This window comes from Pseudorasbora parva, chromosome 7 (assembly GCF_024679245.1).
Source record: "Pseudorasbora parva isolate DD20220531a chromosome 7, ASM2467924v1, whole genome shotgun sequence".
Classification (NCBI taxonomy): Eukaryota; Metazoa; Chordata; class Actinopteri; order Cypriniformes; family Gobionidae; genus Pseudorasbora; species Pseudorasbora parva.
In genome coordinates, this window is record NC_090178.1 from 21037394 (window position 1) to 21050383 (window position 12990).

Consider the following 12990-nt stretch of genomic DNA (forward strand, 5'->3'; position numbering starts at 1 on the left):
GATTTAACGCAAATACTTAACTAGTGAGTCATGTGATATATTAAATACAGCGTATTGCGCAGAATCTGCGCATATCTGGCTTGCTTGAACATGTGGGTCACTACCTTTTTAGTCTATGGTCACTACGCATAAAATAACGGCACGCTTTTCATTTAAACATATAATTGATATAATAAATAATATGTGGCGATACTTACCTGGGGTAACTAACCCGCCAACAGACCTATTTTTTACGGTATGTGACAGATGATGATGAAAGAGGAAATGAAGAAATGGCTGGATGACAGGATTTTGTTTGATTTAAATTTAAATTTGATAAATAAATATATTTATTAATTACACAATTTAAAGTGCTTAAGGAGATTAAATGTGCACAGATATGATGTCAGCCTAAAAATAGCAAAGCAATTAAAACAACTGCAATGTGATGTTCTTTATTTATATATATATATATATATATATATATATATATATATATATATATATATATATATATATATATATATATATATATATATATATATATATATATATAACAAAATTATACAAAAATTAGGCCTATACATTTATGCTTGTTCAGCAATATAGCTATATGCCCTCTATGTTTTTCTTTCTTTCTTTCTCTTTTTTTTTTATTTTGGTTGTGAAGCATAGCCTAATGGAAGTTACCCATGTAGGTTTGTTGTGAGTGTGTGTGTGTGTGTGTGTTTACTTCTAATGTGTGTGGACATTAACTTGGTTAAATGCAGAGGATTCTGACTAAGAGTTACCAAACTTGGCCATCACGGCACTTTGATTTGTTCTAATTCAATTAATTCAAATTAAAAACTTTTTACTTTTTAACTTTAAGATTTAGGCCAAAACTGGTACTGCAATCACTTTCAAATGACTGTAGAGTGGTGTCTCCCCTCTCCCCCTCCCCCTGACTCAATGTTGCCAGATCGGCTGCAGGATCCAGCATTCCTTTGTAGCTGCAGCATAGCCAGTAAAAGAAATGGACAGAGCGTTCCTTCAACGGCGGAAAATGAGGTCAATTGGAGGCACTCACTTCCTGATGACTGAGCGAAATGTGTAGGCTCAGACTGAGCTTGAAGACGTAGATGTGACGTAAGCAACCTGTCTGACAGTTTTGAGTCTTCTAGTAGTTGTGGAAAGGGAAATCTGAATCACGTTGTTTAAATATTTTCTCCCGTTGCTTTTGGCTCACTATCGGCTTCTCCTCATTCTTCTCCCTTGACTTCATCAGACTTTATGTCTCCACGTCCCCCAACTGTCATAGACAGTAAAAGATTGCTCCTGAGTGTCTCCTCGGTAATTTCTCAACTGTGCGACAGAGTCGCGTTGGTTATGACGGAATCGTTAGCCTATATTTTTACAAAAACAGCTTCTACGTGTAACAAGGTGTAACAAGGTAAGGGAGCCTTTCATGCATTGTCGTGCTTCTTTATAAATAAACAATGGACAAATGGAGTCTTTAAACGCCTCAGATGTAAAGTTATTCACTATCAAAGTGACGCAAAAATGAATGGGAGTCAAAGGGATGCTAACAACAGGTGATGGCTTGGTTAGCAATGGCCGCCCCTATGGGTGGAACGCTTTCCGAGTGCTATTACCCGCTTGAGCTGCAGCTGTGGTAACTAGAGCAGATCTGGCAACCCAGATGCCGAAACACTAATGACTTCGTGATTGGTAGATACGTGAAGGGTGGCACTTCAGGCCAAAACACAACATGTCAACATCAACATCAGGTGAGGGCTGCAACAAAAACTTTTAAATGACAATATCCTGGCCGGACTGTACTGTTGTCAAGTATTTGAAATTAACATGATTTCTTAATGTCTAGTGACATATCAGGGCCATTTTATGATTTATTGAAATACATTTCTTACATACAGTTATTTTAATTCACATGCTATTAGTTGATTATAAAGCATTAAAAAGTCTTTGTGAAAAGTTTGGCGGGTGAGGGATAAACTTAATTTCAAACCCTGTATATGCTATGTGTATATGAGTCAGACTGGGATGAGTATCTTTTTTAATTTTTTTTAAAATGTATTATTCAAACAATATTATGCTAGCTATATAAAAGCCAGAAGGTGAAATAAACAAACAAAATAATAATAAATACTAATTGTGTGTGTGTGGGGGGGGGGAGCTAGTATTAGATGGATTGTTTCCTGTTAATAGCTTACTGAACATAACCTATATAGGCTATGTTATTGTGTAATGTTCAGTAAGAATAAAACTAATCTTATTACTTATCTGAGCTACTTATTAAATGGCCTAAAATTTAAATTAAAAACGAAAGAAACGTCTGGGAGGAGTCAAGAGTTGGGCTGTATATTTAGGCTACCTTCACACTTGAGTTGTTCGTTTTTGTTCTGCGCTGGAGCAGAAAGACTCCATATCTAGACTTGCGCGTTAAAATTTTGGCCAATTTGCAGAGATACCATAAACAGGAAAAGGGGTACAAACATTTGGTTCAACGGAAAATATTCGTTACAAACATTTACATCTAAAAGTTATCCCATATGATATGTGAACAATGGGCAGAAAACTACCAGCTCGTGACTTGGCACCTTCTAAGCGAGAAAAAACGTGGCAATCAAGTGCACGGGAGATTCAACCGGCAGCAACGAGGCAGGTTCCTCTTAGGAATATGGTGGTGACACCTGCCAGTGTACCGGAGTTCACCATCCCCTCACTGTGCCCTGCTAGACTCCATGGATGTGGCAGAGAGAATGCTGGAGTTGGGCACGGACGGCGGCACACTATTCCCCGGTCCACGCACCCATCATCATTAGCCCGAGCACTCGCGCGCTGCTGCCCATTCTCAGAGGAGCGCGACATGGTCTTCACGGATGATCTCCAGACTTACGTTCTGTCAGACCCGACCACCAGAGCAGCAATGTCCTTACCTCACCTCAATAAAATCACCACCCCGTATGGCTTTCTGACACTTGCTGAAAGTCCGTGCGTGCGCAGAAGGGAATCGTTGTTTTTCGAAGAAAATGCATTTCAGGAATGTGTTAATGCAGAACACACACATGGTCTCGTGAAATCAAAGAGTCAATCTTATTCTTTCTCAAATGTTAAAAACGTGAACATCGCGCGCACGTGGGCCGCTGGTGATGCAGCTCCTCTGCACGACTCATGTGACTGCTCAGAGCTAGTGATACCTGCTCATCACCTCAGCTATGGATTTCTACGAAAAGGATTGTTAAAACGTTTACCCAAGCTTCCCTGGTCTCGGTGAAGTCGTTTCCTAAAGAAATAACAAATCACATCTGTGCAGACGCAGAAGCTTTAAAGGTCACAGATTGGACATGCAGGAGAGCAGGGTTGGTTGGCACACTTTTCACTCTGTAATATTTCTCAGTCATGCTATATGTTAAAAAAGTCTAACCAGTAAAACCATGTCCACAAATTATTCCTTTTTTATTATTATTTACCATTAAATTCATGTTGTGCACTTGTGGGCACCAACCAGCCCCAGTATGGGGGTAAGTTAGCACATGCAACAGGGTTGGTTGGCACAGATGCTAGTTAAAAAGAATGAGGTGACAAATATAAAGAACTTGAGCATTTAATTCACACATTCAAGCAAAATATCTGCTTAGTGTGCTGAATGGTATTTTGATGTCCTTTGCTGTGCTCCTAATACTTTTGTTTTGAGTCTTCACCTGTCTGGCATAATCTGTATTGTTCTTAAATATTTCCTGACCATTTTGAGTTGTAAAAGCCCTTACAAAACAAAAATATATTGCAGTATATTGGAAAATATCATGTAATACATTAGGCAATATATTCACATATATGGGATTTAATATTTATATTCTCCAATATATTGCAATATATGAAAGCGGCAATCATTTGTATATTTTGCAATATATTACAGGAATATAATATATTGTATGATTCCATCAATATATTATTCCATGTATTTACAATATATTATATTTCAAGTAATATGTTGGTAAATATATTTTCCTTTCGTAAGGGAGAATATATGATTCCTATCTCTATCAGCTAAAATCCTTACATTTTATCTCTAAATATCATAGTTCTAAAATTGTATTTAAGTGTGTGTGTGTGTGGGGGGGGGGGGAATGTTGTATTTTTGATCCTGTACATTTACATTTACATTTATGCATTTGGCAGACGCTTTTATCCAAAGCGACTTACATTGCATCCTGTAAAACAGAAAAGTTGTCCTCACCTCAATAGTTAGTGACAGTTGGATGATTTAAGTAAATCTGTGTAGGTCAAGTCATTTTAATGTTATATTTTTGTGGCAGCACCCTTTAGTTTACTGGAATTTAACTGTGTGCCAACCAACCCTTGACCCAACCAGCCCCACTCTCCCCTACATCTGGTGTAATTTTGTATGAAAATAAATGCTTAATTTTAAATGCCCAGTATGTTGATGAATGACCAATACACTACAATTACATTTAAATAGGCCTACATAAATGAGTAGCCACGCTATAAAAATTAAATTATTAAATTATTTAAAAAATAAGTTACCTGGTTGCCTTAAAATTGAGTTTATTGAAATAATTTTTTTAGTTAATACAATGGACATTTTGTGTTTTATTTGTGTTGATGCAGTGAAACTGAACTGTGCTATTTCGTTGATAAAAAAAAATTATGTGGTACAGATAAAATGTTTTGAGTTTATATTTATTAAACCAATTTCCTTCATTGTATTAAATCAAATAAATTTGAGTTTTTAATTTCAATATACTCAAAATCTTTTGGAGACCAAGTTACTTAATTTTAGTTAAACCGAAAATATTTTTTTACACTGTGTATTGATGTATATGTAATATACATCAATATAAGACGACTCAATGTTAGTTCACCCAAAAATGAAATTGATGTCATTAATGACTCACCCTAATGATGTCCCACACCCATAAGACCTCCATTTATCTTCGGAACACAGCGGATTGAATCATGATTCGGATCGCCAATGTCCCATGATTTCAGCAGTTTGACATGCCATCTAAATCATGAATCAATCCGCTGATTCATTTCCGTTTGAATCTTTATTTGAGGTTTGAGAACAAACGTGGAAGAGAAGACAATGCTGAATAAAGTCATAGTTTTTGTTATTTTTGGACCTAAATGTATTTTCGATGCTTCAAGAGATTCTAATTAACTAACTGATGTCACATATGGACTACGTTGATGTTTTTATTACATTTCTTGACATGGACAGTAAAACTTGAATTCGCAGGGGAATTTTCAATACTGTATGCATTTAAAAAGTAGGCCTATAACATTGTAAGTGAACCAAGAATAAAAATGTAGGCTAGATACCAGTGAGTCACTCTTATTAACAATCAGCTAAGACTTGAACATATATAAATCTTAAATTGACTTTAATCAAAGGTCCCTCGCTTTGTAATCAAATGGTAATCAAAGGTCCCTTGCTTTGTAATCAAATAATTGACTGGTTTATAATCAAATCTTGTTCATATTAGTCAAAACAGATATTAAACAGTTCAACATCACAATAACATGAGAGAACCCCCATGTTGGTGCACTTTTCACTCCAAAAGATTTGATAGTCAACAGAGCTCAGAGACTACTCACAAATCCTCTGCATGTAGCCTAACGCTCAGTGACAGTCGAAGGTCGTGAAGAATCCAATTCAAACGGGAAAACTCAGAAGGCAACAACCTCGAGGTCTTTAATCGACAATGCACGACGAATCAGTCCTCCATTAGGCTGCTGTGGGGAATTCCGCAATCAGGCCCGGACGAGTAATCGTCATCAAATAAGTTAAATTAAAAAACATAAAATAGGCCTAGCCATATACAAATATATAGCCTTAGACATTGCAAATGTTGTATTGAAAGTAAAATCTTTCAAATGCTATTACCTAATCATCTAATAAAATTATAAAGTGTATATATATATATGTTTATTTATCAATTGTCAGGGCGTATTAGATCATGGATGGCTCAGCTAAACATGCAAAAAAGAGACTATTAACTACAATTATTCCTTTTAATTATGCTAATGTATAATTAAAATGTCCACAAATGTATAAAACTGATCAGAGATCAGTGGTAAAACCCACAGATACTTGTTTAATATGGTTCTGGGGAATTTCCCACAGCCTAATGGAGGACTGATTCGTCGTGCATTGTCGATTAAAGACCTCGAGGTTGTTGCCTTCTGAGTTTTCACGTTTTAATTGGATTGGACGCAAAGAAAACACCATGCAGCCGCCACCGCGGCTGACACGCAACAGAAAGGCCACGCTCACGCCACGCTTGCAGTGTGTCTCCGGCCTTAACGATTGCAGCACTGCGGCTTCTGCTCTGCTCCGTTCCACCACCTGGATGTAAATGCTCTAATCTGTTAACATAGGCCGTGGAAAAAATACAACCTTCACCTTCCCCTGCTCCACCTGTATAGATTCGCTAAGGGGTTTATTTAATGTATGTTATATGTGCAGCAGCAGCATGTCTTATATGCTCACAGAAATGTCTGAGAATGTATTGGCAGTAGGAAGTCTTAGTCCTTGCTCTTTAGCAGCAGCATAGCAGATCTATTCCGCCAAGACCAAATACATTAACACTGCTATACCCATTTCCATGCCAATCTCTCCAAGAGTTGTCATGACTGAACTGGGATAATGTTGAAGTAGCAGTTATTAAGAGTCTCTCTGCAATCTCAAAAGAGTGCTCATGGGAATGACTATCCACTCAATATAGTTAAAGGGGGGGTGAAACACTCAGTTTCAGTCAGTGTCATGTCAATCTTGAGTACCTATAGAGTAGCATTGCATCCTGCATATCTCCGAAAAGTTTTTATTTTTTTAATAATTATATAAGAAAGATGCGCTGTTCCGAGTCTTTCCGAAAAAAGCCGAGCGGGTGGGGGCGTGTCGTGTGAGCGGAGCTAAATAATGACGTGTGCAGCTGTGTGTAGCAGCGCGCTGTGTGTTGAGTCGAGCGTCATCCCTAACAGCGGAAAAAAACTTTATTCAAAATAAAAATATGGCTTTTAATCAGATACAGCCATACATCTATGATCCGGAATCAGACCCAGAGGCTGCAGTTGAACAGGAGCAGCAGCAAAAACGACTAGAGCAGGACGTCTGTATGTGGTAAGTTACAAGTTATACACTAACTATATAATATGCTTAGCGGCTTGTGTTATTTACATATTTATACTTGAATTATATCGTCGTATTTTTGTCTTTGAAGGTGTACATGTGGGAAGTGCAGTTGTGCACGTGTGTTTGTGTGTTTACGCGTGGTTTGTGTAGACAGTAAGCGGACTAAAAGCAGTCTCACTCACCCTTCTAACGTTGGGACTGCTCCATCCTTCAGCATTAGGCGATTGGGAAAATTCGGCGTCGAGCTGGGCCTTGTGAAACAGTCGGCACCGAAATGCAGCGAACAGATATAAACATTCGCGCAACTCAGTTGCTGATCCGGAAAAGCAAATTACATCCACTGTTGCCTTAACGCGGGGTTTTTGGCGAATCTGTGCAGGACTGTCTTGGTCTGGCAACCAAAAACCCACTTTTTTGGTGACATTGTTATGTGCTATGTGTAATTGTCACCTGTCCAGCATCCTACAAGCCCCGCTTTGATGGGCGTAGGCTGTTGCTTTCGCTCTCTCCCTCGCTCTCTCTCACGCGCTTCCGGTAGAATTGTCCGTAAGGCCCATACAAGGAAATTCCGCCCCCACTAACGTCAATGGGGACGCATGATCTCAAAAAACTTGCCGAAACTTATGACTAACCGGAAGTAGTATTTTTGACAAAGAAATACTCCCATCAAACGTCCACCTTAACTTTTGAAACTTTGTCTATGTTTAGTATGGGATTCCAAGTCTTTAACAGTGTAAAAAGATCAGTATGCATGAAACAGCATTTCACCCCCCCTTTAAAAGTAATTGGAGTGTCAGGCAGGTACTTACTGAAATTCTCAAGAGAATATAGACAAGAAATTAAAAGATGATTTTAAAAGGATTTAGATTTTGATTGCAGTCAAAAAAATTCAGGTTATATATGAATGTGTGGCACTAATTGTGACCTTATGTAGATAATTTAGAAGATAGACTCAAACACTTTCGTTATTACTCAAACACCAAGGGGAGAACCATTTCACTTTACTAACTATGAAACAAATAAAAAGGAAGAGAGAGTAAGTAAACATTCAAGCATGCCAAATAATACAAAGGCAAAGTGCTTCTCATAGATGATTTTGATTCAGAATTTGATTCTTTATCAATCTCCTATCCATGAAACATACCTGTAGACTCTATACAGGACAGGTATAATTAAAAACCCAGGAAAATTATCTAAAAATCAAACTGAGTGATGTTACTGAAGCAGGTTGATCTTATTTTTATTAATTATTTATGCTTTGTTTAAGCTGCTGGAGTTCTGCGTGGCTTATATGATATTGCTAGCCTGACAAGCTCTCAAAACCTCTCTTATGCAGCAAGACTATGAACTCGAGAACAATGTGTCTAAATGGCTTAAGGATGAATGCATATGTGTGCAAGAGTCTGACTAGGTGATACAAATTATTTGGAATATATGAATCTATAAATATTACCAAGTAAATATAATATTAAGTAAACAATTAATGATAAGTGAAGGATGTTTGACTTCAAAACATTTGATTTATGAAAGCCAAGTGATTTTCTTTCTTTTTTGGGTGGGCTAAATTATGAGTAATAACACCATCTTTAATATTTACAAGTTTACACACTCTGGCTGAAAGTAATATTTATTTAGCCTACTAAGTTTTAAGCCAGCAGTGCTGCTACTTATCCACCAGGGGACGATATTTAATCACACAACCTTCACTCCATTTACAGATGCAGCTGGTGCTCTTACAAAAGAAAAATCTTAAAGTATATATACACGGTCAGATGTCATCTATCTAGTGCTGTACAGGATTACTTGTGTGTGCATTTGGCCAACAGAAATGGCCTCTGACAGTCTGGGCTTGGTTCCCCAGGGTGCATTTGACCAGAATCAGTGTGTCTCTGCTGATTCTGTGAAGCTTTTCATCAGTCCGCACAGTCTCTATCACTGTCCTTAATTTCCCCCAGAAGCCAATAGGTCCTCATCTTCCCTTTTCCCTTCATCTCCACATCTCCTCTCAGCTCCAGCTGGAAGCAGTTGAACTCCTGCAGCACATCTCGAGTGGCTGACGAAACATGAATCTTCAGAGCTGCGGGATAACAGCGTGTAAATGATTACAGTGGTACTGTATATACCCTGATTAGTTGACAGCTCACACAGCTCACTTCATCGAGGTGACTAATGTATGTTGGCAAACATTATTTACTCGTAATTTCCACCAGCAGGTACTTAAAAGAGACGATCATTTTTTTTGGAACAGTGTTATCTTAGTATTATTTATATATTATTGTATTTATTAACTATTAATAATTCACTTTTATTTTTATTTCTAATTTTCATTTGGTCTTGTTATATCTAACACGTGACACCCTGTCAAACTGGTGGCTGTCAACATTGGTCGATATTTGTCAGTTAGAGTGGCAACATTTTTCCTTTTCATAGTGTGTACATGTTTTTCATGTAATGTTTATATATCAGCTTTATTTCAATGAACAAAATGATTTTTTTAAATAGATTTATTTAACAATAACAACACATTTTAATAAGTAACATACTAAATAAACAGTTGCCTGATACTGGATATGTAAAAGCCACAGTGTGCAGTAAACCCCCCACAGAACAATGTATCAGTCAGTATTGTGATGGTCAAGGAAGGTATGTATTATATATGCTAATAAGTAAAAAAATAAATCTACTTCAGTGAGGAATAAATTAGCAACCTTCAATCTCTTTCTTTAAAATGAATCTCTTTCCTGATTACAATTTGTTTTGCTTTTGTCAAGTGTTATCTAACGTTGGCTGATAGTTCTCATTTATCTGGCAGCGTTTATGTGAGGAAACAGGTGGTGGGGAAAATAATTAAATCTGAATTACAATAAAAATCTTTTCATCAACTTTTTTTGTTTAAGCTTCTCTTCAATAATTGAGAATTTCATTATGGAAATTGGTGTTGATAATCCAATATGAAGATGCATCTCTTTTGAAATAAAGCAGATGTTTAAAAAAGGACATATGATATACAGGAATAATAATACAAAAAAATATAGATTTGATCATTAAATACATTTGGTAGCCTAAAGCTAATGCTAAAATGCTTTTAATGGCCTGGTTTCACATACAGGGTTTATATTAAGACATGATTAGTTCAATTAGGACGTTTAAGTAGCCTTTATAAACTTGCCATAGAAAACCATTACTTGAGACAAAACAATGGCACTTACATATTTTAAGAAATGTCATTGCAAGTCGCTTTCAGTTAAAACATGCATTTTAGTTGGTTAGACTTGGTAATGGTCTGTGAAATCCAGGGAATATGTAGTAATCTTAATATCAGTGTTGTCTGCAAAAGTGTGGTCAGCAGTTTCTAGTCAACAGAAACTTTTGATTACATTTTTGTCAATTCTATTCCTCAAATCTATTATAAAAATTAAACGCTCAGTATTTCAGAGTTCTTGTCTTTTACCCTGGCTTAAACCACTTACCCTATACTAACTGACCTGAACTCTTAAACTTTAGAGTTGCTATGATTATATGCACAAGTTACTCTTTGGTGGCAATGGAAATAGAAGGTACTTACGTTCTCCATTTGACTCCATGCGAGAGGATGTGTTCACTGTGTCTCCAAAGAGACAGTACCGAGGCATCTTCAGCCCAACTACTCCTGCACAGACAGGGCCTGAAACGCACATAAAATGCAGTTTAAAAATTCTCTAGTCTATGGGCAAGCTTGAGAAGTAAGTCTGTAATACAGATTATATATTAACAAAGCTAATTACAACCAGTAGAATCCCTGTCAGCTTTCTGCTAATTGAAACAGCCCAACAGTATATTAAAGACTAGTTCAACTTAATTAAGATTCATGTGCTCTTTCTTACCACTGTGAATGCCGATTCGTAATTTGAGCTGCTCATCGGGACGATGGCGAATCTTAAATGTTTTAACAGCCTCCAGCAGAGCAAGGGACATGCGTGCGATCTCATGGCCGTGCAGTTTCCCGTTCCGCACTGGTAATCCTGAAACAACCATGTAGGCATCTCCTATTGTCTCCACCTAAGGAACAATTAGAAACAGAACCACCACAGCAGACAGAGATGCCCATCAGCATAAAACACAGGACCAATACAGGCTGGTCCGGTTTCACAGACAGGGCTTGGATTAAGCCAGGGTTAAGCCTTAGCTCAATTAGAGCATTTAAAAGGCATTAGAAAAGACATCACTGGGCACTGACATATTTTGAGATACACAAGTGCAAATGACTTTCAGTTAAAACAGCTCAAATATGCATTTTAGTCTGGGACTATCTTAAGCCTTGTCTGTGAAACCGGGGGTTCAATTTTTATGTAAACACATATACATAAAAACTAATAAAAATTAAATGTTAAATTTAATTCTTAATTCAGCTAATGTAGGTGAACATAACTTACTAAGAAAAGTACCATATTTTTGATAGGGATGAAAACAAGGCTGTAAGTGTGTTCAGTAAATTATGCTATTGATGAAACAATAGCAGCATTGGTGAGCATATTAAACAGATTTTTTCAAGTAGTGCAATTCAACAAGCGTTTTTGTTTCAAAAACATTTGGCATGATTTTACTTCCATAAAGAGACATAAAAAGGCAATGGCATACCTAAGACGGTAGTGAGCCCTGACTAAGGTTTAGAATTTTTACTTTATTTTTATGGCTAATTGATGAATCACATCCAAAATAAAAGTTTGTGTTCACTGAATGTGTATAATTATTATGTATAAATAAATACACACTCAATTTTTCTTAAAAATATTAAATTGTGTGTGTATTATTTATATTTACATATAATTGCACACAAACTTTTATTTTTGATGCAATTCATTGTGATTAATTGATTTGAAAGCACAAGAAAATATGTACATTTTCTATTATGATGCATTCAAGATTTAATTTAAATATGCTAATTAAGCATTGTCTTATTTTACTTTTTTAAATTTGATTTTTTTTAAATCAGTACCTCGTGGAGGCTTTCTCCCCTTTTTGAAAGAAAAAATGTCCCATAAGATTTTATTACAAAAAGCCTTTTACAATTAACAGATATATATTTTTTAAGAAGCAAAAGGTAAAATTGGGGATATGATGATACATTTGCTAAATAAAAAAAAACGTCACTTCAAGAAAATGATCGTTAAAAGATGCTCATTTACTTTTTAAAAGTAATATAAAATCATAGTTTGAAAAGTTAAAATTGTTAAATGTAAGAAGAAAAAAAATGAAAATGAAGAACAAATGCATACAGCTGTCTAGGGCAAATATGTGATCATGTGGTGATACCTTGTAAACATCAAAATTGTCTATAATGGCATCAAAGCAGGTGTAAAGGTCATTGAGGAGAGTGACGACCTATGAGAGACACACACACACATAAATCTTTAGGGTCAAATGCTTAAAACAAAGCAGAATTATTTTTGTGTAAGGTACCTGCAAAGGTGTGCTCTCTGCTGACAGGGACGTGAAGCCCACAATATCACTGAAGTAAATGGTGACAGAGTCAAATGCTTCAGCCTGCACGGTCTCACCCTTCTTCAGCTGCTCTGCCACTGAACTAACACACAAAACAGAAATCAAATCCTATGAGAGTTAACCAAGTGTGTAAAGGATTATTTTATAGTTGATTTATTATTTGTGCAGTATGTCAGTGAACTAACTGAGGGAGGATCTGGTACAGTAAAGCTTCTGCCTTGCGTTTCTCCTCCAGGTAGGCTTGAGTCCTCTCTTCTACCAGCTCCTCCAGGTTATTAGCATACTGCTCCATTCGAGACAAAAGATTATCCAAGATATTACTTCTGTGCTCCCTGAGAAAGACAATGAGAGACAGAGAAAGAGACAGGTTC

At 36.6% G+C, this 12990-nt stretch overlaps 1 protein-coding gene across 2 annotated transcripts in view; it reads right to left on the reverse strand.

The window, feature by feature from the left end:
- Positions 1-8229: 8229 nt before the first annotated feature.
- Positions 8230-12990, reverse strand: part of npr1b (natriuretic peptide receptor 1b) — a 67069-nt gene continuing 62308 nt past the window's right edge. For both annotated transcript variants that reach the window (XM_067448544.1, XM_067448545.1), the window contains 6 exons: positions 12805-12951; positions 12578-12701; positions 12431-12499; positions 11002-11176; positions 10704-10802; positions 8230-9215 (listed from right to left, as the gene is read on the reverse strand). In XM_067448544.1, coding sequence (XP_067304645.1) covers positions 9052-9215; positions 10704-10802; positions 11002-11176; positions 12431-12499; positions 12578-12701; positions 12805-12951 — 778 coding nt within the window. In that variant the 3' untranslated portion in view covers positions 8230-9051. The remainder of the gene's footprint in view (positions 9216-10703; positions 10803-11001; positions 11177-12430; positions 12500-12577; positions 12702-12804; positions 12952-12990) is intronic.